Raw genomic sequence first — 27979 nt, 5'->3', positions numbered from 1 at the left:
TGTAACACTACAGAATTTATGAATCCGTATAACTACATCTAAGGAAGATTTGCAGGACAAACCTGTTGTGATATACGAGGATGGTCAGGACTTATAAGTTTGTGAAATAGTAGTCTAGCAGCGTTCATATCAACCCCCGAGAATCGAGCACTAGTTCTATAGTGATCATCATTGCTGAAGGGGAAAGAGGGGGGAAAAAAAAAAAAAAAAAAAAAGAGGCTGTAAGAATTTTGCATTCACCTCCTCTCCACACCTCACCCTCCCCGCCCCAGACATTTTTATTTCTGCTTCAATAAACTATCTTGAAATCTGAAATTTACAAGATTACCCACTCACCTGACAGCTAAAAAACTCCCATTTAGGCAGCCAGCTGAAGAAAATGTTCCATCTATTTCACTAAAAAACATATGTATAAGAAAAATTAGATTTACATATCAAATGAAGGTTTGTGTTTACTATAAATTGTTATTTATACCCCAATGACACTTCACATAATATCTAATCATGCCTATCTGCAATATCAGTAAATGAAATTGGATAAGACAAAATGCAAACTTGAGATAGTCAAAACAAAACAATTTTCATTGGACAGCTTTGTGTATAGGAACTGAAACAGCAGACCAAGTTCTGAATGTTTCTCAAAGAAAAATAAACTTGTATAAAGTTGGTACTTTTCTACAGGAAAATACTTCTGACACTTGAACTGATTCAGGCAATCACTTTTATATAGTGCTTTTTAGGGAGCTTCTTTCGTGGACTTTAAATGCTAATAGATATTTTTGCCAGTGCTATTAGACATCTGATCTATGAAAACTGATAATGGGCCCTGGCTTTATCCACAACCAAAACACACATTAATTAGTGGTACAAGATCCCCTCTTACAAGTGGCCTGTTATTTTATTACATATTATATAAAAACCTTTCAGACTAGCAAAGTGAATGCATGAAGAGAAAATTCACTCACAACCTATTCCTAGATGCATACTGTTAGATGTGAAGTTTGTGAATATAAACATTTTTGCTAATTTACAAAGTATGAATTTGTTCAGAGAGCTAAAAAAGTCACTGAACATCAATGAATAGCTAGTATTCACTAAAAAAAAGTTAAAACTGAGAAACTACATGCACATTATATCTCATGCAACGAATAGCTACAGAATATACTGCACATATACAATAATGAATCCACAGAACTCTGCATTAATAAGCTTGAGGAAATAATATTTCAGTTGCTTGGATTTCTCTTTATTTTATCCTGCAACTATAGGAATTTCAGTCCAATAGGGAAGGGCCATCTACACTCAGAAATAACCACGGTCAACCTGGCCTACCAGGGAACAGGGAAATGTCCTGAAACCCAGGGAAGCTCATCTCAAAAAAATCTGTATTCTAGCTGAGAGGTCTGACTCTTTAGAACTGCCAAAGGGGCAGGTTTCTCACTTGCTTTGTCCCACCAGGAGCAGCCCCTGTAGGATCCTCATTCAAAAGTCAGGGGCTGCTACTTTTTGAGAACACCGCTTGACACTCTAATCGGATTATGACAACAGAAGAGTACTTTGTATTACACGCTGCAATTATAAATGAATTTCTTTTGTCCCAACTCATTTATTAGTTATGAATGGCAGCAAAATTGAAATTCACAAAACACTTACAAAAACACAGTTTCACATTATGTATGGAGGTAGCTGGTAGCACATGGCCTTCACTCTTCTATTCCTTCCCTTTGAGATTCTCAGTTCACTCTCCCTCTAAAGCCTGACCTGTTCTCCACCTATGTTCCTGAGGCTATTACTTTGATGACCAACGTTCTGTCAATACTCCCACTCAAGTCATCTGTCCTGATGTCAAATTCCCAATACTTTACTGTTCTTTAAAGGTCTGTATAAAAAGTGATTAAAAGTGATCACTCTACCAGTAGATCTCAACCAGCTGTACTGAGTTAAAAGGAGTTAACATGGATCTAAACCAGCAGTTCTCAAACTGTGGGTCAGGACCCCAAAGTGGGTAGTGACCCCATTTTAATGGGGTCGCCAGGGCTGGTTTAGACTTGTTGGGGGCCTGGGGCTGAAGTATGAGCCACTCCACCTGGGGCCGAAGCTGAAGCCTGAGGGCTTCAGCCTCGGATGGTGGGGCTCCGGTTGCAGGCCCCCTGCCTGGGGCTGAAGCCCTTGGACTTCTTTTTTTCCCCCTGCCTAGGGCAGTGGGACTCAGGCTTTGCCCCACCCCCACCAGGGCGGTGGCGCTCGGGCGGGCTCAGGCTTTGGTCCCCACTCCTGGGGTCGTGTAGTAATTTTTGTTGTCAGAAGGGGGTCGCAGTGCAATGAAGTTTGAGGACCCCGATGTAAACAAGGGAAAAGATCACGGTTACCTAACCTCAACCACTTTTCCCAGTCTAGACAACTCATAGAGGCTCCTTTTCCCCTACCCGAGTCCCTACGCACACCTTACCCCACTAATATCTCATAATCCCTACCTTGAGTCCACATTTTGTATCTTAAATGTTTGTTATTACTTTTTATTTAGTTGCTTCAACAGGAAGGAAGTAGAACTACTATAAGGCTTTAAATTGCATTACAAGCAGCATAGTCAAGAATAAAGTTCTGATGTGTACAGCAAAGACAATAATTAAAACATTCTTTGTGAAAAACTTTCATAACTGTGTATATGTATTATAATTTAGTTTAGTTTTCAAAGATATTTTTCTCAACAATTTAATTTGTTCTTACTCAGCTATCTCCACAGGAAGCCTTCCAGATGGACAAGTCAGCAATTTCTGAATAAATACTTCGTTCACAGTCCAGATCTGCTTTGAAGAGTCAGGACATCTGAAGTCATCTGGTGGCATCATGTTCTAAATTTAGAGGAGGGATGTCAGCCATAGAAAGCAGAACAATTTTCTCATTTATCAGTCTTATGAGGAAAGCAAACCCCTAAAATGTAATTGACAAAACTCTTTATTCATACATTCATGTTCCATGAGAATATTACATTAGAAGACAGAAACCAGATTATTATCATTTGAATAAAGTATATTTCGTGTTAGGCCTTTTAGCTCTAGCTGGGACATAAATTTTTGAACGTTGATTGCAACTGGCATCTAAGTTACATTGTAATATCCCTTCAAACCCTACAGAAGATGTTACTGGAATAGCATAAAGAATAACAGCAGGTTTTCAGAGAAATATACAAAGTTAAATGCAAGTGAAAACCAATGAGTTTTTTCAATTTGCTTAATACAAAACTGATTAATTTCAAATGAATAACTAACTATGCAAGACTAGATAATATTACTTGCTGTGAAATAAATATTTCTTAAAAGTTTTAATAATGAGGGTCATTTCTTTAGGAAGAGATCCTCTTATGGGCACCTCCCCTCCCAACACTGATTACACATCCCATCCATCCCAATGCTGATTTACTTACACTTGCGCGCACACACACACACAGGACGGGGGCGGGGGGGGGGGGGTCTCCTCCCTCTGCATCAGGGATGGCCACGGATGGAGAGGGGATATTGGATAGGGAGAGCCAGGGCTCTGAGGTAACACTGAGCATTCTATCTCTGGCGCTTGGGTTGCTGGTTCTTGCTCACACATTCAAGATCTAACTGATCACTATATGTGAGGTCAGGAAGTGTCCCCCAGATCAGACTGGCAGGAAACTTGGGGTTTTTTCACTGTCCTCTGAAGCATGTGGGTGCAGGTCACTTGCTGGGCAATATGTCACTTAAACACTGACCTGCCATTGCAAGGGCCTCAGGTATTGGTGCACCTCAGTCCCTTCTAGTCTCTGCCTGTGGCACATAATAGTCTAGTCTCCTCTGGGTTGTAATACTTTGGTCTAATTTCAGTTGTTGGGTTAATTTGCGGCTGCTGGGGGGAGGTGGTAGCCTGCGATATACAGGAGATCAGACTACATGATGTTAAACACTAAGACTATGAACTATAGTGCTTGGTAACATGAAAAAAAGTAATATTTGGACAGGAAGAAGGAGGCAAGATGAAAATAAATATTGTATTAAAGTGAGTTTATTTGTCAAGTTCTATCTCTACCTCATTTGCTGTCCCCCTTCCTCTCCCACTTATTGCTGGATTTTTACATTTATTACTACTAAATCCTTTTTATTGTCTGCAGTCCTCACCATTTCAATCACCACAGGTCACTTTACAATTTATTTTTTGGCTTACTGTGATTAGCACCTGTCATAAACAGATAGTTAAGGGTTAATGCCTCTTTTACCTGTAAAGGGTTAAGAAGTTCACCTAGCCTAGCTGACACCTGACCAGAGGAACCAATGGGAGGACCAGATGGTTCAAAGGGAAGGAGGAAAGTTCCCTTTGTCTAAAAAGTTTCACTTTGGACCGGAGTGGGAAAGCTCCAGAATTCAGCCTCTTATTAAGTAGTGAGTATTAGTGAAGGAAATAAATAGGTTTATGTTTATTTCTTTGTAACCTGTCTTGTGCAATTAGAGGAATAGTCAAATTGGGTATTTTGGGTATTTTTTTTTTGTGTAACTAAGGGTTTGCCCAGGGGAACATCCTGTGTGTTTGGAATCTGTTGTCTGTGAGAGTAGCTGGTATGCTAATCTCTCCCAGAGGGTTTTCTTTTACCTTTCTTTTCTTTAATTAAACGCCTTTTTCTTAATACCTGATTGATTTTTCCTTGTTTTTAGATCCAAGGGTGTTGGATCTGGATCCACCAGGAGTTGGTGGGAGAAAGGAGGGGGGATGGTTAATTTCTCCTTGTTCTAAGATCCAAGGGGTTTGGATCTGTATTCACCAGGGAATTGGTGAAGAGTCTCCCAAGGCTACCCAGGGAAGGGAATTAGCACTTTGGGAGTGGTGGCAGCGGACCAGATCTAAGCTGGTAGTTAAGCTTAGAAGTTTCATGCAGGCCCCCACATTTGTACCCTAAAGTTCAGAGTGGGGAAGCAGCCTTGACAGCACCCATTTGGTACCATGAGCAAATCTGATCATGGGTAAATTTAAGAAACAGTTCAAATAGCTTTCCACTACTGAGCAGTAACTCAAACACTCACAAGGGAGTGCTCTTCTTAACAGATTAATACATGCTCAACTGAAACTCCTTAGTGGGATTATTTCATTTTTCATTACATGCTTCCCCACTGCAGCGAAAGGAACTCTGCAGAAAACCTGGAAGAACTTCATTGACTTCTTTACACACAAGGTAAGCACCAAGAAGAAAAGGGAGGCAGGGCAAAGGAGGGGATTTACATTTTAAACGCTCTTGGTTTCTTGAAGCTGAAAATTCACTATAAGGAAATCCCAGGGCAAAACTCCAAAGAACTTTACCTAACCTATACTAAATATCCACTCCCCTAAGAGTCTCCCAGATGCAATCTCAAACCAGATACTAGCAGAATGGCTTGCTAAATTGCTGTGCTACTATTGGTTCCTTTAGTGGGGTAAATTCTATTTCCAGCTGCTCCCACTGTCCAATGGGAATTGAAGATGCAGACAATGTTAGTCACCACATTCAGTAGCTATTCTGACTAATCTCCTCCCCCAAAACTTCCCTCAAACACTATGTGCAAGGAGGCTGTAGTGGGAGAGGAGTTTGACTTCCCCTCTGACCAACCCCATTTTTGTCTGATAAACAGGGGCCCCTACTCTTTGGGGTTGCCACCCATCGGCGTTTTACCCTGCAGTCCAATTTTTGGCTTCTGTTTTCCTGGTGCCAGGTGCCCGCTTTTCAGCCAGAAAGTATGGTCAAAAAGGGGATGTGGCAGTGTCCAGTCAAATGTACTGAGCGAACACCAAAAAGTCCAGTAACTGTGGGGTAGGGAGAGGTGCTGGATCATTAACCTGTGCCAGCCCCTGCTCAGCCAGGGCTGCCTCCTACCTGCAGGCAGGCTCCTTGCCAGGCTGCAGCAGCTCCCACCCCAGCCCTGGAGGAGAGGGAGCCCGGGAGGTGGGGGAGGGGGTGGAGAAAAGAGACCATCCAGCAAGCAGTAGGGGAGTTGACAGTCCAGTTACCAGCAATTAGAAACATGGCATCCCTACTACTCCTGCTGCCATCAAACCTCATACCTATAACTTTTAACACTCTCAATACTTCCAACTCCTAAGGGAATTGCCTCAACTCCTGTTATAATTGCTCATACTGAAACCTTCTCATTCTCTGTGCAAGGTCTATGACGGGGAAAAGGGACAGACAGGTGGTGTGCAAGAAGGGAACTGTTTTAAAGGAAGAAGGCTGGAGGCAGCAAGAGGGAGCACAAAAAGGGCAGAGGAGAAATTTAAATTAAAAAAGAAAAATTAAGAAAAAATTGTGGAACTAATGACACACAAAAAGCAACACGATTTAGTTGAAATATGGTATGGTGTCATTCCCTTATCCTATCCTGTGTCCGTTTTGTCTATTTAGATTGTAAGCTCTTAAGGACAGGGAACTACCTTTATTCTATATCCGAGAGGGTCCTAACACACTTTTGGATGCCTGACAAATAATATACTAACAAACACGTTTTTGCTTCCCTCCACACCACAGAGTTAATCATGCACAGTATCTGTGTGCCTGCACACAGGAAAGAGGACAGAGTGAGACAAGTAGAGTGTTTTATTTTCTGTAAAGTTGCTTTCTGCTAAAAACCAGGAACAGTGCCTTATATGCTTACGCAGGAAATTCTTATGCTTTTCAAACATCTTATACTTTTCAAAAAAATTTCAAACAACGTAACAACAAAATGTTAAACTGTTAAGAGTACTAAAGTAGCGCCCTGCTTATAGCACCTAAAGATTTATGGATATGTGAATTTATTATAGAGCAAAATAAATAATGGTTCCCCATGCATCAGTGATCTCCAGTTAACCTCAGCTAATTCTTGTCAAAATGTACTTAAAAAAAAAAAAAAAAAAAAAAAAAAAACAAAAAAAAAAAAAACCTTATTTTGGCAGTTTATAGGAACTGTTTTTTTGGTAACATATTTAAAAAAAAAAAAAAAAACACACACACACACACACACACACACACACACACACACACACACACACACACACACACACACACTATATAAATACCAACTACATCTGAGCAGTTTTACATATAAGAATAAGAAAAATCATGAAGACTTGTTAAAATTTATGTTGGAACTAACTTCTTCTGCTGCTTCATCTAGAATTCCAAAAATACTACAATATTCAAAGTTTTAATCATAAAAAACGTAATATGCAAGGTTTGTTCAATTTTATGGTCAAGGTCTGGAGTTTGGCATTTTAAACTGGATTGCTGGGCAACTATTGTTTTGAACAAATTAAACTGTACAAAAAATTAAGGTTTCAGGCAAGACCCTGTGTATATTTAGGCAATGTAGATCTGCACATGAATATAAAATTGTCTTTTTAAAATTGCTATATAACTATGCTTGTAATCTAAGCTTTCTTTTAAGAATAATTACATTTTTAGCCTTTATGGTTGTGAAGAAAAACTTCAGAATCTTAAGTGAAAGTAAGTCAACGCAGTTTTGTCTGCCTGAGTTGACAGATAGCCTGTAACAGTAAATCCAGGGAACATATGAATGGCCCACATTCATCTGAGTCAGGGTGTTGTTATTTCTATAATACCCAGAGAACTGTGCTAGCCACTTTACAATCATTTAAGAAGGAAGTTCTGAGGCCCAAAGAGCTCAGTTTAAGCAGAAGAAAAACTGATCGTGAAGGGAGGCAACAAACAAGCAAAATGACTGAGGTAATGTTTTATGCAGTGCAGTTGTAGCCATGTTGGTCCCAGGATATTAGAGAGAGACAAGATGGGTGACAAGCTCTTCTTCAGGTCTGGAAAAGATACTCCCAGCATCATGGCAAAACCCAAGGTGGAACAGACTGTTTAGCACAAGTAGTTAGCACATACTGTGAGGGATTAACACCTCTGCAGTCATAGGACAAAAAGAGGGGGTTAGGGAGTCTCAAACTGCTGATGTCACAGTGTCTAAGACTGTAATAAGAACAGGAGTACTTGTGGCACCTTAGAGACTAACAAATTTATTAGAGCATAAGCTTTCGTGGGCTACAGCTCACTTCTTCGGATGCATAGAATGGAACACACAGATAGAAGATATTTATACATACAGAGAACATGAAAAGGTGGAAGTATGCATACCAACTGTAAGAGGCCAACCAATTGAGATGAGCTATCAGCAGCAGAAGAAAAAAAACCTTTGAAATGATAATCGAGATGACCCATAGAAGGTGTGAGGAGAACTTAACATGGGGGGAAAAGATTCAATTAGTGTAATGACCCAACCATTCCCAGTCTCTGCTGATGCAGCCGTATGAAACTACAATAATATATACAAATCTTGACTATTCTCAGAGTATATCTAATAAAAGCAAGTGTCATCTGCATCAAGTATTAAGTTCTCCTTACACCTTCTATGGGTCATCTCGATTATCACTTCAAAGGTTTTTTTTCTTCTGCTGCTGATAGCTCATCTCAATTGACTGGCCTCTTACAGTTGGTATGCGTACTTCCACCTTTTCATGTTCTCTGTATGTATAAATATCTTCTGTCTGTGTGTTCCATTCTATGCATCCAAAGAAGTGAGCTGTAGCCCACGAAAGCTTATGCTCTAATAAATTTGTTAGTCTCTAAGGTGCCACAAATACTCCTGATCTTTTTGCGGATACAGACTAACACGGCTGCTACTCTAAGACTGTAATGAAATCTAATGATGACGATTTAAAATGTCAGCAATAAACTATTTGGCTACTAATCACTGTAGCAGAAACGATCAGCTAAACATGCTTATCCGTCACTGCTGGACGAAATACCAGATATTGGGGCAAGGAACAATAGGGAAGTTAGCTGCTGGTAAGAGTTGATGAGAAGTGGCAGAAAACAAGAAGTTCAAACCCCACTCATGTCTGAGCCAGCCTGAAAGGGAAAGAGGACATGCATCCCATTACCGAAAGCTTCAAATACATTGTAGGTGCCAAAAACAACAACAACAGGCTTTCCACTTTCCTGAGCATCCAAAATCCCAACTGTGAACTAACCCAGCCATGAAAGCCTCAGGATTCCCCCTACAACTTGTACTATGCAGTTATGCATTTTCAATACTAAAACCAACAGGTCAAAAAGAGAAAAAAAAATTGCGGCGGAGGTCAGGGGAGATGAGCATAAAATAAACTCAAACTTACATTAAACAACAACATATTATTATACTGATTGTGCTGTTCTGGACCAAGGCTGAGTGCTATGAAGGGAAGAAGATATGGGAGGCAGAGGTACATAATTCTAAGGTTCCTGTCACATAATTTAGGTCTAAAATGCCACATAGAACAGAGCCTTGGTTATAGGCTTTGAAACTAATTCACAGTATTTTAATTTATTACCTGTGGATTAAAGTAGTGTGAAAAACTCTGATCTCCACCAGAGAAAATTCTCTTTACACAATAATATTCTTCACTGTCTGCAATGAAAATAAAATTTAGTTAATTCCAAATCTTAGTTTGAAATGGCATATCACATTGCAATTGATACAATGACTGATTGTCTATGAATCAAACAATCAAGAAGGGTCTCTCTGCAGAAAGCACGATGTTATCACCCCTGCTCAAAGCTGGTCGACAACACAGTGCTTAAAATAGCAGCAGACACAGAAACCTTGGACTACACTCGCACACGCACTTTTGTTATGCCCAAAGGAGCTAAATGAGTGGCATCATCTGTAAGATTTTAGCAAATATTTCCTAGTGCAGAAAAGGTTTTAGGGAGATGGAAGTGTTCTTCTCTGATGCACTGGGAAATCATAGTTGGCTACCTCCCAAAGCCCAAACAATGCAGAAATAGTTTAAAGAGTTAATATGTAGTGTCACACATTTACCTGTGCTTGGTGGGCACTGCCCACTATAAGGAATCCAGTTTCCTTTTACTGTGAAGGGACTTTTCCTATTACTGGTTGATCCTGTTCCTAACTGTCCATTACCTCCAAGACCAAAGGAGTAAATTCTTCCAGATGAAGGAACAAATGCAGAGGTGTGCTGCCTACGGCAGAGATACAAAATTTAAAATAAATTATGCAAGCACTGTAACATGCTATGTGCAGGTCAAAATAGGACTGTTAACAGTATATTTAACGTCCTTCAGCATGTTACCAGAAACCATGCGTTCCAAGGTAGTGAAATAAAAGGACCTGCCTGGAACATTAGGGGACAGAGCAGCCACGTGGAGCCTGCCATCCCTTCCCACCCAAAGCCTGACCTGGAGGGTGGTCTTGGACATTTAGAATTTAAAGTTTCTGCCAGACTGGCTGGAATTCTTTTCCTCTCAGCCTTAAATTCATGGTAGAGGAGGGGACAGCATGGGATAAACAGTCATGAATTAATGTAGACTGCTAACAGGGAATGGTCCCGTCATGGTCACCATGGATAGACAGAATGGTAATTGAGGACAGTTTATATTTAAAAAACAAAGCATCCCTAACACCAGCACGATCATTTTGCTCCTATGTGTATCTTTCTTCCATTCTTTGTCTTTGTCCTTTTAGATTACCAAATCTTTGGGACAAGGACAATGTCTTCAGCTATGTCTGGGAAGCATCTACATTTTGGGTGCTACTACAATCTGAACAATGATAAATGGCTTGAACTAGGAGTACACACACACATATATGTTGAACACCCACTGCCCTGAAGCCATCATCTAGTGCTTTTATATATTTTAAAAAAAAAAAAAAAAAAAAAAAAGGTATGTTTCTAGCCCTTGTGTTACATTCAATAAGGCACGTACACATCTTCATTGTTCAGGATTTGGAGTTTGGTTGTTTTTTTTTAAATGCTTGTTAGATACTGTTTATTGCCTTCACTTAACATGCAAGGACCAGAATTAGGAAGGCAAGGATGGACACAGGTTAAAAATAAATGATTATTGCAGTTGTTCTGTTTAGAGAGTCATACATCTTTGTGGTACATTTTTTATTTAATACTGTTTAAGATAACACATTTAAGTACTTCAAGTGTAACAATTTTGTCCTTACCCCTTATCTGTAAGGGTCAGAGTTCAGATACTTCACTATACAACTGGATGCTTAATGTACAAAATATTTTTGCCATTCATAGCTCTAGTACAGAATGGAACTTACCTCCCACAAGCGATCTGTGTGACAATGCTTCCCATAAGTTCAAAAACTTTCCTTGGGTTTATCTCATGGCTGGTAGAGTTATGACCCAATTGTCCATAGCCTCCAGCTCCAAATGTAAAAACCCCACCTTCCTAAACAAATATATTTGGATTAAAATTAGAATACATTGAACAATAAGAATCATCCATTGTACAGTTCTCCTTTCTTGGTTTATATAATTTTAACAAGATAGTGGAATAGAAAAATAAGGGTACTCATCTATACAGGGTTACAAGTTAATTCCATTTATGAAAATGTAGTACACCTATCATATAATACACCATTGTTAAATAATGTTCTTGAAATTTCCACATTATTACACAATAATTATGCCATTAACTTGTGGCATTAATAGGATACTAAACCTTGTTTTTTCCTCTTTTCCACAGATGAACTACAATTGCACATAAAAACTCAAAAAAAATCCCAGGAAAACCCTAAAACTTAATTCATAAATATATTTCATAATAATTTCCAAATAGGAAGCTGCCCTACTCAAAGAAATGATGCAGAGTATGATTGAAAGCATTAGCTTCATCATTTGAAAGCACAGGATATCAAAAAGTTTCAACATGGTTGTAAGGCAAGTTCAATTATTTTAAAAAAATGTTTTTGATTAATTTAACAGGAAATTAACCAAAAACCATAACAGAAGAATGTTAATCAAAAATGTTTTTAAAAGTTATGCAACTTACCTTACAACAACTGTGAAAATTTCCATATTCAAATGCTTTCAAATTGCAAAGCTGATTCTTTCAATTCTACTCTGCACCAGACTGGATCTCTGCTGGAAATCGTCATTAAAATGGCAGCATCCGCTGAGAAAAACAGCCCCATTCACTGAATTAGAATAAACAGTGCCAGGTACTTCTAAATTCTGGAAGGGCTTTTAAAATACTCTCACATACAACCAGTTTCTCCACACACAGAAATATATTAAGACCCTAATTTTGCAATGTACAACATGCAGAGGGACTGCTGGGCTTGAAGGGACTACAGAAAAATCATGTTAGTTTTAGTATTTACAGTAAATTAACGTATCTTAATCCATTCACATTAAAGGGATAGTGTCAACTTACACTTCTTGTAAATCTGATTTAACTATTTTACTAATAATGCCTTAGTAAAAGGAAAAAAGTTAAAAATACAGTTTACTGGTCACTATTTTGTTTATACTGTGCATGTCTCAACTTGGACGATTAGTATCAGTGAAATCAGTTTCAATTTCAGGATTATAGTGGTGCAAATATTTGGTTCACATACACTGCAGGGTAATATTTGTTCATCAATAATTGCTTCTATTGGACATCTTTTCCTATAATTATGGAGAGATTTCTATTATTTGAACATTTTTCATAAACTAATTTATACAAAAAACAAAAGAGACTACAATAAATAACGCACTTAAACATAAACTGAAGGGTAAGTGTCAGTTGTGGTTCAGGTATTCACCTCTGTATAGGATTGAGCTACAATGACATAAAACTAAGAACCCCTCAAATAAAGGATGTTTCTTTCATGAGAGGGCTGAAGCTATTGGTAAAACCCTGAAGGAAGCTCATACTCTAACTGCTTGCACAGTAGTTACCCTGTGGATAACTCGGACAATTTCCACTATTGCTAATTACTTACTATTTACAAGTAATACTGCTGCTAAATTAAAATAAAATCCATCAACTGTACAATCTAATTTGGAACTAACCTTGTCAGTGAAAACTTTATGACAAATGCAGTAAAAGTAAAACCATCCAGCTCAGAAGTTTATGTTAGTATTTAGAACAGTGCACTCTAAAGCTCAACTATCGCAGAGTTTAAATAATGCCATAAGCAATGTCGTGGTCACAAAATGTAAAAGTCTTGCAAATTCATCTTTAGTAAAGCTGACACATTTTAGACCAGGGGTTCCCAAACTTGGTTCGCGGCTTGTTCAGGGTAAGCCCCTGGCGGGCCGCGAGACGCTTTGTTTACCTGAATGTCCGCAGGTACGGTTGCTTGCAGCTCCCAGTGGCCGCGGTTCGCCGTTCCCAGCCAGTGGGAGCTGCAAACCAAGTTTGGGAACCCCTATCTTAGACTGAAGCCTGGTCTACGTTTACAAGTTAGGTTGACATAGCTACGGCACTCAGGAGCATGTAAAACCTCTTCCATCATTGTAGGGAGCACCTACACGATGGTGCTACAGCAGCATAGCTGCAGCACCAAAGCTGCGCCACTGTAGTGCCTGTACTATAAACATGGTTTATGTAACTTATGAAGAATGTGGGTCTATATTTAAAATGTTTAACCTTTCTCTTACTATTATCATGATTTCACAGGCCATATTTTATCCATCTAACTTTTAAGAAATAGAAATACATTGCAATAGAAATATTGCATTTAGAGACTTTAAAAGAGCATTGTTCACTGCTACATGAAGTGCCTAAATTAACAAATCAGACGATACTTTAAGTACTGTACCTTTGTAAGAGCAGCTGTATGATCTTCTCCACAACAGATGTGAATAATTTTCTGAGATCTTAGGGACTTCAGCAGATTAGGAACATACCTGTCTGAAGGTTTTAATAAAAAGTTGGTCACGTTATAATGTCAGTACATTTAACGTGTTCTGAAAAAGAAGTTGCATCAAAAAGCTCTGTCTCCAGATTTAACTTTCAAAATTAGTGATCTTTTGGCCCAAATTTATTAATCTATAGGATTCAAAAATTATAAGAACCCAAAATACAGAGGCATTAAGTGAGAGGTACCATATAAAAATACTGTATAAAAAAATATTCATCCTGAATTTTGATAAACAAAGGTTTACACTCCTTAAAATTAAAGGCACTGGCTCATGAACATTATCCCACAAATCATGAAATACAATGCAGTACATTAGACCTAAGGTGGACAATGCAGGAGAGATTATCCCATGCATATGTTTTAGATGATGAAAAATGTTAATTTGTTTTTTTAAAAAGTAAAGTGTACAGAGATAAATTACATTGAATTTGCACACTCCAGGAGTTTAAAAAATGTTTTTACACAGCACATGAGATACTGTTATAGCAATAGACCATGTCAGAGTTCATTTTCGTTTTAGAAGCAGAAGTTAATTTCCCTGCAGATATAACAGACTAAAACAGCATTGTCATCTAGTTGCACAAGTGAAAATTTGTAAACTAACAATACTAAAGAAATGTTTAAATGTACAATGACAATTGTATAACTTTATTAAAAAATAATTTTCTGTACATTAAAAATGTATGCTTTATCAGTGTCTGATAAAAATGGGGTAATGTGGACTCTAAAGAGCATCTACAAAGACTATGAAATTTGAAAACAATGTGGGTGTTTTCGTTTTCCACCAGACTGATTAACTCTGAAAACATGACCACTAAAAACCAGTTTCAGTCTTTCTAATTTTCTCATTGTAAAAAGGACAACCATATTTAAAACTATTACTTCAGAAATAAGTTTCAGTTGTATTGTATTTTTATTGAGAAATTTTAGCGAATTATACATTTTCCCCATTCTCCACCTAACATGGAACCAACACACATCATCATTTCCATAGCTAACTGCCTCATTAACCAGTTCCCAGCACAATTAGACATTTTGTTCTGATTTCATCTGAGATTAAATTTGGTAATTCATACATTCTGCATCTGTAGATTAATTTACAGACTATAATTAGCACTAAATTGTCTATATGCATATATATGCCACAATACATGCATAACTACAAGCCCTGAAACTTGGGGGGCGGGGAACCTACTAGTCCAAAATTGTTTGGCAAATCCCATTAAGAGGAAAGGAACATTAATTTTTCCTCATCACATGGTTTGTTTTTAAATTATTACTAAATAAACAGACCAAACAAAGGAAATATTTTATAATCAATACAGTCCCCAAAAGGGGTCGTTGGAAGACAGAAGACAAGGCAAATATATAATGAAAACGATATGTTAAATTTGTCTGTGTATACTATTATCTATTAGACTATAGGTTAAAAGCAGTCTCAGAAAATGTGATCATTTACCAAAAGGTAGATTGTTCAAGTTCTAAGTAACTGAACAGAATCATTCTTGTTAAGTTAATTTAAAAGAGCAAAGGAAAGGTTAAAAAGAAAAGAATGAGAGCTCAAACGCTTTTTCATTCATAAATAGAAAGGGAAAGGGACTCGGCAGAATTACAGGACAACTTTGTCAGTGAGAGCTTTTACCATGAAGCAATGAGACAATATCTTTTCTATTTTCTCTTTTGTATGTAACTATGACTTCAGCTCTCATAAGTAGTATCTGACAGGACTGTCTGGATGATCCTGTCCCATTTCCAGGGACCCAGTTACACCTGACCTCATTCTGGAGTGGGCAAAAGAAACAGAGGTTACACACTTTAGTCCTACTTGATAAAAGCTCAGCACATATGCAAATGTTGCAGTCAGGGCCTTACTTGCTAATTCACAATACATCCTTAGTCTGTCAAGAGGGAAGCTGTCCTGGGTTTTGAGTTACAAACTCAATCCAGGGTGCCCAGGCAATGGTGAATGTAAAACCAGACACTGAATTAACAAGACCAGGATGTTTATATAACTCTGCTAGTCAATGATGCGGACAAGAATTCCAATTTGAAGATTATTCCAAGACACTGAGTACAAGGCAGAGCCACAATAAAGACTTCCAGTGTGAAATATTTTGAAGTAACAACTACTCACCATTTTCATCATTAAGACCAAGTTGACCAAATTTGTTGCGTCCCCATCCAAAAATGGCTCCGGAAAGAGTTAGTACAAAACTATGTGCTCCTCCTGCTGCAATTTGTGCAAAAGGGATTCCCAGTAAAGATTTAATCAGTTGAGGTGAAGTCTGCTTTTTAAATTCATAACCTATACCCAGTTGGCCATATTTATTCTGTCCCCAGGAATAAACTTCACTTCCTGTTAAAGAGAAAAAAAGATCTAAGATGAAGCAGGACCAACATACTTTAAACATAATTTAATAGTGTGTTCAATACCTTTAACAAAAAGGACAAACTCATGACCTTTCAAAAATTAAACAGCTAGACTATTTTGTACAGGGAATTCAAATAATTTCAGTAGTTCAGAGATTTTTATTGATTTGGTCTTTCAAACTCAAAACTGATTGTAATTTGAGATTGAAGTCAAACTGAGATGTCAGACTAATTTGAAATTAATATTTAAATCAATTCAAAAACTTCAAGGTTGCACATAACTTTTTCACATCAGCAGCACCAGCTAATTATTAGCCTTATCAAGTAAGATGGAAATGGAACAGTACGTGCTTCCATCACTTATTAAAAATGCCACTGAAATGAATACAAATATTGATGTAATTAGTCTCAAATAAATGTAATAATTTTGCTACTGAAATGATAATTTACAGCATGAACCACCATTCTGTAACTTACTCTACTATCCACAATAGCTGGCATCTATTGGATAGTTTAAGAAAAGAATTATCACGTGAAGTTTTGAAGCCTTTTCAGTAAATGTTAAGTTTCAAATTTTATCCAATTACTCAGAGATCACATCACTACTTCACACTTTTATTGGCTCAAGTTAGAAATACTTATCTATACACAATTGTAAAATAGCAGCCTTGTCCACTACAGTAAGGAAGTTTTACAAAATTACTCACTATTGCTAACATTTTTTCAACTCCACCCACGTCAGCAACACTGCAAAGCCCTAGAATGGATGGGCAATTGGCTTTTTAAAGCACAGGCATTGATTAGACCTGCTCTGAGCAGGCTTGGACGACACCATTAAAAATACTAGAGGCCCATCTACACCATGACTCCCAATGTTGCTAACACTGGTGGACCTGAGTCAGCACTAGTAATGGTCATTTTAAAAAAAAATTCCCTAATGTAGACAAAGATAATACGGCAGTTGTGTTGAGCTCTTTTTTAAAATTAAATATTCTGTAAGAACAATAGCCCTTTGTAGGTATACAACTTTTTTTTTGCTATGCCTGTCAGAAATTGACTCTCAAATAGCATATATCAAAAACCAAATGTACTTGTCCCAAACTATTAAACTCAATATATACCAAACAAAAACAATTCAACAACTGTTATAAAGGTTTGGTTCATATAAGCTGACAACTTAGGATGTGAAGAACAATGATGGAGGCAAGTGATGCAGGTTTGTTTTTTACATAATTCTCCATTTGTAAGTTCAACTTTCATGATAAAGGGATTGCACTACAGTATTTGTGAGATTAATTGAAATTTTTTTTTACAGTGAAATATTTGTAATCAAAAATAAATATAAAGTAAGCACGGTACACTTTGTATTCTGTGTTGTAATTGAAATTAATATATTTGAAAATGTAGTAAACATCCAAAATATTTAAAATAAATGGTATTCTACTGTTGTTTAACAGTGCGATTAATCGAACAATTAATTTTTTTAATCACTTAACAGCCCTAGTATGAACCAATCAGCCAATGACCAGGCACTTTACAATCATCACTGACAGAGCTGGCAAGACTCAGTTCAAGACAACTGAAAAAATAACGAGACCATGAATGACCTATTGAAATAAATGGGACTACTCATACACATGACATTATGCAGATCCATAAATGTCTGCAGGATTAGGGCCATACTTAACATTATAAAATGCTCTTATTCATCAAGATCAAGTGACAAATTGGATTTTCACATTTTGATTTCCATAATACTCTCAAAGAACATCAGTAAAACAATTACGTATTTTGGAGACTTGTCATACATTTCATTATTTTCTTTTAACTCTATGTCACAATTAGAGAGTAGCAGAGAAAAATAATTCTAGGGCTATCAGGACAGAGCTATGTTTTTATAATAAATAACAAGTAAAAAAATTCAGAACGTTCCTTTTTTTTTTTTTTTAATTAAATAAAAAGGTAACATAGCTAAGGCAATAGGAGGTGGGACTTGGCACAGTGTCAAAGGCACCTTGGAGATATATTTTAAAATGTGGTTCCTTCTTAAAAAAATTCTATAAAAAACCGTTTTGAATTACCCAATAGGAATTCACATAAATACTGCAGAACAACTTTACTTACCTTTTGAGAGTGCAAGTGAGTGACAGTAGCCACAGGCAACTTGCATTATTTGGATATCCGATAAGCTTTTGATATTTCTATGGGATTAAAAAGGAGAAGGAATTAGATCACCAGATCTTGGCACTATGAAACAGTACAACATCTGAAGGAGCAATAATACAGAAATGCAAGTTAAACCTTTTCACAAAAGTAGAGCTAAACCTACTTGAAATATTATAAAACATCTTTTAATTTAATTTGTAAATTACAAAATATTAATCCAAAACTCTGGGTAGCTGTAACCCACGGAATTTGTTACTGAGTTTTATTAATAAATCAGAGATTCCTCTGCAGAATTAGGACTTTTGTTTGGTGTTATCTTGTTTCAGGGGCACAAGGATGTCATCCACCTGAAGATCTAACACTGAAAGGGAGATGCAAAAGGAGATTGGCCTCCTAGATCTAACAAAAGCTTTAAAATATGTTATTCTTCACCATGTTAATACAACTTTTTGGCCAAATAATTCCAATTGGTTTACAAGGATCAGATTGTTTTTTCCTTATGCCACATACATTTGAATCCTCACTCCATTGCAGTCAATGAGAGTTTTGAAACTGCACTCAGTGGGGCCAGAATTTCACCCTAGGAATATAACAAGCTTACGTGAGCTGTCTGACCTGACAATCTTACTCAAAAACCTGTAAGTGTATATAAAGATGCATGAAATCAGTCATAGCATTTTGTTTTAAACTAATGCTGTGACTGTGACGCTGGCAGACCAGGTGCCAGCCCATGCAAAGGCCTCCAGGCCTCAACTGAATATTGACCAGCACATAGTTGGAAACCAGTCTGGCTCACCTGTGTGTTAGTATTGTTACCATATATGTTATGCTGATAAGAATGTGTTCAGAGTTGATTAAATGCTTGTAGGACGCTGCGTGTAGTAATCTCAGTTATGACATCCGCACCTCATGTTATAAATTTATAGTAAGTGTTTGCATTGTAATCCTCTGTAATTATATGAGCCCTGGTCTACACTACGAACTTATGTCACTATAGCTATGTTGCTCAGGGGTGTGGAAAATCCATACTCCTGAGCAACATAGTTATACCAACCTAATCCCCAGTGCAGACAGAGCTATGTTGACAGGAGGACTTCTCCTGTTGACATAGCTACTACCAGAGGTGGAGTATCTACTCCAAAGGAGAAGCTCTCCCATCAGCATAGGTAGCATCTTCACTAAGCGCTATATTGGCCCCTGGAGTGCTGTAAGTGTAAACAAGTCATCAGTCAAACACAAAAGGAGCCTTACTTAATGTAAAAAAAACGGTTACTCACCTTTGTAACTGTTGTTCTTCGAGATGTGTTGCTCATATCCATTCCAATTAGGTGTGTGCGCGCCGCGTGCATGATCGTCGGAGAATTTTCTACCCTAGCAACACCCGGTGGGTCGGCTGTGGAGCCCCCTGGAGTGGTGCCTTCATGGCGCTGGATATATACCCCAGCCGACCCAGCGCCCCCTCAGTTCCTTCTTGCCTGCTACTCCGACAGAGGAGAAGGGGGGCGGGTTTGGAATGGATATGAGCAACACATCTCGAAGAACAACAGTTACAAAGGTGAGTAACCGTTTTTTCTTCTTCGAGTGCTTGCTCATATCGATTCCAATTAGGTGACTACCAAGCTTTACCTAGGTAGTGGGGTCGGCGTGAGACATCGCTGTGTGCAAAACCGCTGATCCGAATGCAGCATCATCTCTGGACTGCTGTACAAGCGCATAGTGAGTGGCGAAGGTGTGGACCGATGACCAAACTGCAGCTCTACAAATGTCCTGGATCGGGACTTGAGCCAGGAAGGCAGTTGAGGAGGCTTGGGCCCTCGTGGAGTGGGCGGTGAGGCACGGCGTCGGGGCACCGGCCAGGTCGTAGCAAGCACAAATGCAGGACGTGATCCAAGAGGAGAGATGTTGCGAGGAGACCGGTAAATCTTTCATCCGGTCGGCCACTGCAACGAAGAGTTGCGTTGTCTTCCTAAACGGTTTCGTACGCTCAATATAGAAAGCCAGGGCCCTGCGTACGTCCAAGGAGTGCATACGTTGGTCTTGACAGGTGGCGTGCGGCTTAGGATGGAAGACCGGGAGAAATATATCCTGGTTCACATGAAAAGCTGATACTACCTTGGGAAGAAAGGCAGGGTGGGGGCGAAGCTGCACCTTGTCTTTTTGGAAGACTGTGTACGGAGGCTCAGACGTGAGCACCCTGATTTCAGAAACACGCCTTGCTGAAGTGATGGCTACAAGGAAGGCTGTCTTCCAAGATAGGTAAAGGAGTGAGCAGGTAGCCAATGGCTCGAATGGGGGCCCTGTGAGCTTGGAGAGAACCAGGTTAAGATCCCACGCGGAACGGATTCGTGTTGCTGTGGGTATAGCCGGTCTAAGCCCTTGAGGAATCTGACGACCATCGGGTTAGAGAAGACCGAGGAAGCGTGTTCTCCTGGGTGGAACGCCGATATAGCGGCCAGGTGAACCCTGATTGAAGATATCGCCAGACCCTGCTGTTTCAGGGATAGGAGATATTCGAGTATAAGAGGAATAGACGCATGCAAGGGGGGCATGGCCCGCTGCTCGCACCAACAGGAGAACCGTTTCCACTTGGCTAAGTAAGTGGTCCGTGTAGAGGGCTTTCTACTTCCCAGCAGAATCTGTTGCACGGGATGTGAGCATCGTAGCTCTGTCCGATTCAGACATGGAGCATCCACGCTGTGAGGTGCAGCGATTGCAGGTCGGGGTGACAGAGTCGGCCGTGGTCCTGAGAGATCAAGTCTGGGCACAAGGGAAGCGTGATCGGAGTTTGTACCAATAGCTCCAGAAGCGTGGTGTACCAGTGCTGTCTTGGCCAAGCTGGAGCGACTAGAATCATACATGCCTTGTCTCTGCGTAGCTTGAGCAGCACCCTGTGGACCAGTGGGAATGGAGGGAAAGCGTAGAACAGCTGGTCTCTCCATGATAGGAGGAAAGCGTCCGACAGGGAGCCCGGAGATCGCCCTTGGAGGGAGCAGAACACGTGGCACTTCCTGTTGGCTCGTGAGGCGAACAGGTCGACCTGGGGAAATCCCCACCTCTGGAAGATGGAATGGATGATATCCGGGCGAATCGACCACTCGTGCGTCTGGAAGGATCTGCTGAGACGGTCCGCTAGAGTGTTCTGGACTCCAGGGAGGAACGATGCCATGAGATGTATCGAGTGGGCAATGCAGAACTCCCACAGGCGAATGGCCTCTTGGCATAGGAGAGACGACCAGGCTCCTCCTTGCTTGTTGATATAGAACATGGCCGTGGTGTTGTCTGTGAGGACTGACACGCAACGGCCAGGTAGGAGACCGAGAAATGCCTGACAGGCTAGGCGCACTGCCATCAGCTCTCGAGCATTGATGTGCAGAGCTAGTTGGGATGCGGTCCACAGGCCCTGGGTATGGTGCTCCCCGAGGTGAGCGCCCCAACCTAGAGATGAAGCGTCCGTGACCAGGTGCAGGGAGGGTTGTGGGGCGTGAAACGGCATTCCTGCGCAAACCGCCTTGTGATCCAGCCACCAGGTGAGAGAGGTCAAGACCGAGTTCGGAACCGTGACCACCATGTTTAGGTTGTCCCGATGAGGATGGTACACCGACGATACCCAGGCCTGAAGTGGGCGAAGCCGAAGTCTGGCATGCCTGGTTACGTAAGTACAGGAGGCCACGTGTCCCAACAGGCCGAGGCACGTCCTTACTGTGGTGATCGGGAAGACCTGGAGTCCGTGGATGATGTTTGCAATGGTGTGAAACCGAGTGTCTGGAAGAAGAGCTCGGGCGAGTCTGGAGTCTAAAACTGCCCAAATAAACTCTATTCTCTGGGTTGGCTCCAGAGTGAACTTTTTTTTGTTGAGTAGAATGCCTAACTCGTGGAATGTTTGTAGTATTATCTGGACGTGAGCCTGAACTTGCTCCCTGGTGCCGCCGCGCACCAGCCAGTCGTCTAGATACGGGAACACCTGTATCCTTTGTCGACGAAGGTATGCTGCCACGACAGCCATACATTTGGTGAACACTCTCGGAGCCGCGGACAAGCCGAAGGGAAGGACGGCAAATTGGTAGTGCACATTGTTTACTACAAAATCGAAGGAAGCGCCTGTGTTGGGGGTAGATTGCTATATGAAAATATGCGTCCTTCATGTAGAGGGCGGCGTATCAGTCTCCAGGATCCAGGGAAGGGATGATGGTCCCCAAGGAGACCATGCGGAACTTCAACTTTACTATGAATTTGTTGAGTCCGCGTAAGTCTAAAATGGGTCGCAGACCCCCTTTTGCTTTGGGGATCAGGAAGTAGCGGGAGTAAAACCCCCTGCCCTTAACTCTGGGGGAACCTCCTCTATGGCCCCCATAGAGAGGAGCCCAAAAACCTCCTGTGTAAGGAGATGCTCGTGAGAAGGGTCCCTGAAGAGGGACAGGGAGGGGAGTGGGAGGGGGGGGAAACGAAGAAAACTGGAGAGCGTATCCCCTCTCCACTGTGTGAAGGACCCAACGGTCCGAGGTTATAAGGGACCAAGCACAGTGGAAACGGGAGAGGCGATCCCGAAAGGAAGGAAATGGATCCTGGGTAGTGGCTGGCGCGCCATCCTCGAGCGCATCTTCAAAAGTTTTGCCTAGGTCCTGAGGGTGGCCTAGGAGGGCCCTGGTTCTGACCGGGTTGGGGGCCGGTCGACCTCCGTCTACCACCTCGTCCCCGCCTTCTGGGGAAGTCCTGTCTCGGACGAGGAGGAGGAGGGTAGAACCTTTGTGGCTGGGGCCTAAAGGGCCTGCGCTGGGGTCCTGGGACATGCATCCCCAGGGAGCGCATGATGGTTCTGGAGTCCTTGAGGCTCTGCAACCGAGAGTCCGTCTTGTCCGAGAACAACCCCTGGCCCTCGAACGGCAGATCTTGCAGGGTCTGCTGCAGTTCTGGCGGTAACCCCGAAACCTGGAGCCAGGAGACGCTAGTGTCCTGGCGGCCGAGTCCGCAATGTCCAAGGAGGTCTGCAAGGAGGTCCTAGCCACCTTTTTACCTTCCTCCACTAGGGCCCCGAACTCCTCCCTCGAGTCCTGGGGGACCAACTCTTTAAATTTACCCATGGAATTCCATGAGTTGTAATTGTACCGACTCAGGAGCGCCTGTTGGTTTGCGGCTCTGAGCTGCAGACCCCCCGCTGAGTAAACCTTGTGTCCAAACAAATCGAAGCGTTTAGCGTCCTTCGATTTGGGCGCTGCCGCCTGCTGACCATGGCGCTCTCTAGCGTTCACTGAGGAGACTACCAGTGAACACGGCGGAGGGTGTGTATAGAGGTACTCATGGTCTTTAGAGGGGACAAAGTACTTCCTCTCTACACCTCTGGCAGTGGGAGGGATGGAGGCCGGGGTTTGCCATATGGCATTAGCGTTAGCCTGGATCATACAAATAATGGGCAACGCCACCCGGGATGGGGCATCAGCTGAAAGGATGCTCACCACCGGGTCCTCCACCTCCACTATCTCCTCAGCCTGTAGGTCCATATTCCGTGCCACCCTACGCAACAAGTCTTGGTGGGCACGGAGGTCTATTGGAGGTGGGCCTGAGGCTGTTGTACCCGCCACCGCCTCATCTGGGGAAGATGAGGAGGACGCCTCAGGGGTTAAAGGATCCATATGAGGGTCCGGCTCCAAGGGTCCCTGATGTGCAGGATCCCCTGCACCGGGGTCTGGGGCCTGCGTGGGTGTCGGCACGGAAGCCTCCATGCCCCCTGGGGGAGGACGGGAGATGGTGGCCTCAGGAGCCCTGGGCTCAGAGTGTGCCGAGCGAGAGGCCGCTGGTGGGGCCCCTTGAGCTTGGTGATACGCCCATGGGGTCCAGAAAGACCAATGTGCAGGGTCCTGTCTAGGGTCCTCTGCCCCCTCCTGCCAATGACCCAAGTCGTCTGCAGCCTGACCCTGAGCAGAGTACGCTGAACGGGAAGCCCCTTCCGACGAGCGAGACGCCGATCTTGAGGGCCAGGGCGGTGCCGGGCGTTGTTGCAGGGGCTCGTCCTAGTACGGTGCCGAGCGGTGCCGGTCCACAGGCGAGCGGTCTCTGCGCGGTGCCGGTGAGCGGTACCGGGATCGAGAACGGTGCCGATGTCCATGTCGGTACCGGGATCCGGATCTGGATCAGGAAGACGAAGACCATCTGTAGACTCGGTGCCGGGAGCAGCCTCGCAAACGGGAGCGGCGCTCATACCGGTGCCGAGAACTGCGCCTGGACTCCGACCGGTACCGATGCTCAGGTCGGTGCCGAGAAGTAGACCGGTGCTGGGAGGAAGATCTGGGCCACGAGTACGACCGGCGCCGAGATGAAGATCGGTGCCGGGACTGTGAGCGGCGTCGGGACCTGCTCCGAGACCGGGAGCGGTGCCGCGAGTCCACGCTCGGAGATGGCGGGCGTATCAGGGCAGGCTTGCCCCTGGATTGCACAGTACGAAGGGCATGCGGTGCCGCGGGTTGAGACGGCGCCGGCTCCGTGAGGGCGATGAGGTCTTTCGCCGTTGCAAACGTCTCCGGTGTAGAAGGGAGACAAGGCTCCACTACCGGACGAGGCGGTGAGCCAGTCCGCACCGGACTCAACGGCCCTACACCCGGTGCCAGAGTCAACAGTGTTGACGGTGCCTGCACCCTCTGGCGTTCCGAAGCCGGACGCGGCTCTACCACCGGTGCGGGGGGAGCCGGTGCCTGTTGGACGGCAGCGTCCTGAGTCTTGCGGGGTCTTTTATGTCCCGGAGACAGGGACCGGCGCCGAGGGGCTTGCAGCGGACGCGGTGCCGAGGGAGGACGGTGCCGTGGGGCCTTATCCGCGTCTGCTCGCGGTGCAGTACCGGAGGGTGCCGCTGGGGCGCTGCGCACCGAGGCGCTCGGTGCCGGAACTTGGCACGCCGAAGGAGGATCTGGGCTAAGTGCCGCCTCCATAAGGAGCTGCTTAAGTCTAAAGTCCCGCTCCTTTTTGGTCCTGGGCCTGAAAGCCTTGCAGATCTTACACTTGTCCGTCTGGTGAGACTCCCCTAAACACTTCAGACAAGAGTCGTGAGGGTCTCCCGTTGGCATAGGCTTAGCACAGGTCGCGCACGGCTTAAAGCCAGGAGCCTTGGGCATGAGCCCGGCTGTGCGCCGGGGGGGGAAAAGGGGGGATAATAGCCCCCTTAACCCCCGCTAACTACTTACAACTATTTATAACTACTCTTCAAACTATTAACAACAAACTACTAATCTAAAGAATACAATTAACAACTATCTACAAGAACTAACGAGTAAAGCTAGGGAGAGTGGAGAACAGCTATGCCGCGCTCCACAGTTCCAACGACCGTCACGGGCAGTAAGAAGGAACTGAGGGGGTGCTGGGTCGGCTGGGGTATATATCCAGCGCCATGAAGGCGCCACTCCAGGGGGCTTCACAGCCGGCCCACTGGGTGTTGCTAGGGTAGAAAATTCTCCAACGATCGTGCACGCAGCGCGTGCACTCCTAATTGGAATCGATATGAGCAAGCACTCGAAGAAGAATGCTGGCTTCCTACAGAAGGTGTTAGGTCCTACCCACCAAGAAGGCCCACTGAAACCAAATGAGCCATTGTGAAACATCAAAGAACAATTACGTGGTTAATTGCATTCCTCCCCTCACCCATGAAGAGGAGACATGTGTGTGAACTCATCCCATCAGCTTGAACTCTGGGGCGAAAGGAATAAAAATACCCCACAAGAAGAAACTGTAGCTCTCTGCTGCTTGGACTTTGAGACTTTGGCAAGATTTCTAAGCCTACATCAGAGATCCCCAGCTGCATAGGCTGGTTTGGCCCTAAAGGACATATAGAGATTGCATATACAGCAACTTCTGTCACCTTTTGAAACCTAAGGCTAACTCATTAGTATGTGTAGGTTTATCTGCTTTAACCATGTAAATAACTAAATTTGTTTTTCTTAGTTAATAAATCTTCAGTTAATTTATTATAGGACTGGCTACCAGTGTTGTCTTTATTGTAAGATCTAAAGTGGAATTAACGTGGGATTCAGCATAACCTTAATATTGTGGTGATTTTTGGTATAAGGGACCATCTATCACAAAGGCAAGCTTGCATAGGTGGCAAGATAGAGCAGGAGTACCCAAGGGGACTGACTGTGACTCCATGTTAGGCTGTTAAAGTGCCTGAGGAGTTTACTCTCGATACTTGGTTGGTGAAATCTAAGTACAGAATTTACAACCAGTTTGGGGTTTGTGCCCTGTTTCTTAACAGTCTGTCATGAAGTTGGTACTCAAACTCTTGAGCCACGCTAGACAGCTTAACAGTGATGATTAAGAACCCAATCCAGCAAATACATACACATGTTTAGCTTTACCACCATGATTTCAACCTTCCATTGATTTAAATAAAACTACTCATGGTAGTAAAGTTGAAGCATGTGCTGGATCGGGACATAAGGTTAAGGTATACCAAAAATATTGCTTAAGTTAATAGGGACTGTTTGGTGGAGATGCAAAACAAGCATATCCCCCTTCAGGGGGAAACAAAAAACCAAACAAACAAAAACACACACACACACACACACACACTTACACTTTGATTACATAACCAGAAGGTATATTATTCCAACTCAGCTAAGTACTTCAGGTGTAAAATTAGAATAAAGATCAGATTGCACACACATCCATTTTCCTTTACCCACATGATTATTTAAAAAAAAAAAAAACCTGTAAGTTCCTAAAAGGTTAGTTCACTTCAATTGTTTTAAAAATAAAAGCCAGTAGCATCTACTTATCTTAATTTGTGTTTTTAAAACATCCACCCTTCTCTTCCAACGTATTCATCTACCAAGTGTGCCTATTAGCAAGAACCCACTGAGTGACTGGGGAGGAGGTAATAAAAATTGTTATCATCAGGTTCCACAGCTGTAAAGTAACCTTCTATACTTTACAGAATTACTTGACAAATATTTTAATTATGGAATGGTTTGAGTAGTTTCACTTACATGTCTTTCAATTTAACAAGTTTTCTTTCAAAAAATATATACAAATTTTACTTTGATCACTTTTTTATTTACCTGGGTATTCTGATACATTCCTCTGTTCCAGGCAAGCCAAGCTGTCCATCAGTAGCAAGACCCCAAGCATACACTTGGCCCTTGTCATTTAATGCTAGTGTGTGGGCTTCTCCACATGAAGCAGACACAATATTCTGGGCATCCAGGGCACCAACATGCTCTGTAAAAGTAAGAGAGGAAAGAAATTATGTTCTAATATATTACAGTTAAACAAAAAATTTCCATTCCTGCCATTGTATACTAAGATATTAAATGAAATATCATGGAAAATTAGTCTAAAAGCATGCCAAAATACCTTTATTAATGACATAACAATCCAACAAGGTCAAGTTAAATCTCACCGTATTATTATCCCATATAAACAGTGACCAGGATTAAAGTATCGTTACAATACAAGGGCACTCTATCAACTGGAATGCACGATAATAGTAACAGTTCTCTTCTAACCTTAAAATCTATGAAAATAAATGCACAGACTCAGTTAACAGTAAGGTGATTATTACTGAATGATTAAATGTATAGCCATTATATCAGAGGAAAACATTCCATTATGCACGGATTATTATCATCATTAAGAAGTCCTTTAATAGAAAGGCAGAATAAGACAGATTACAGACTAAGGCCACCATCCTGCAATGGACTCCACACAGGTGTTCTTCTGCATGCATGCACAGAAGGATCAGGGCCTAAAAGCTAAATTTGATGCAC

The 27979-nt window shown here is 42.0% G+C and overlaps 1 protein-coding gene across 2 annotated transcripts in view; it reads right to left on the bottom strand.

The window, feature by feature from the left end:
- Window positions 1-27979, bottom strand: part of HERC4 (HECT and RLD domain containing E3 ubiquitin protein ligase 4) — a 99447-nt gene that overhangs the window by 58924 nt on the left and 12544 nt on the right. Inside the window, exons 4-13 of one of the 2 annotated variants that reach the window (XM_065408624.1) lie at window positions 27272-27431; window positions 18192-18268; window positions 15832-16053; window positions 13596-13687; window positions 11103-11233; window positions 9846-10006; window positions 9355-9431; window positions 2728-2852; window positions 337-396; window positions 63-174 (exon numbers count right to left, since the gene is read on the bottom strand). In XM_065408624.1, coding sequence (XP_065264696.1) covers window positions 63-174; window positions 337-396; window positions 2728-2852; window positions 9355-9431; window positions 9846-10006; window positions 11103-11233; window positions 13596-13687; window positions 15832-16053; window positions 18192-18268; window positions 27272-27431 — 1217 coding nt within the window. Of the gene's footprint in view, window positions 1-62; window positions 175-336; window positions 397-2727; window positions 2853-9354; window positions 9432-9845; window positions 10007-11102; window positions 11234-13595; window positions 13688-15831; window positions 16054-18191; window positions 18269-27271; window positions 27432-27979 lie in introns of those variants that run through there. The other variant, XM_065408625.1, reaches the window with a different exon arrangement.

Source organism: Emys orbicularis, chromosome 7 (assembly GCF_028017835.1).
Source record: "Emys orbicularis isolate rEmyOrb1 chromosome 7, rEmyOrb1.hap1, whole genome shotgun sequence".
Classification (NCBI taxonomy): Eukaryota; Metazoa; Chordata; order Testudines; family Emydidae; genus Emys; species Emys orbicularis.
This window is presented reverse-complemented; position numbering and strand designations above follow the sequence as displayed.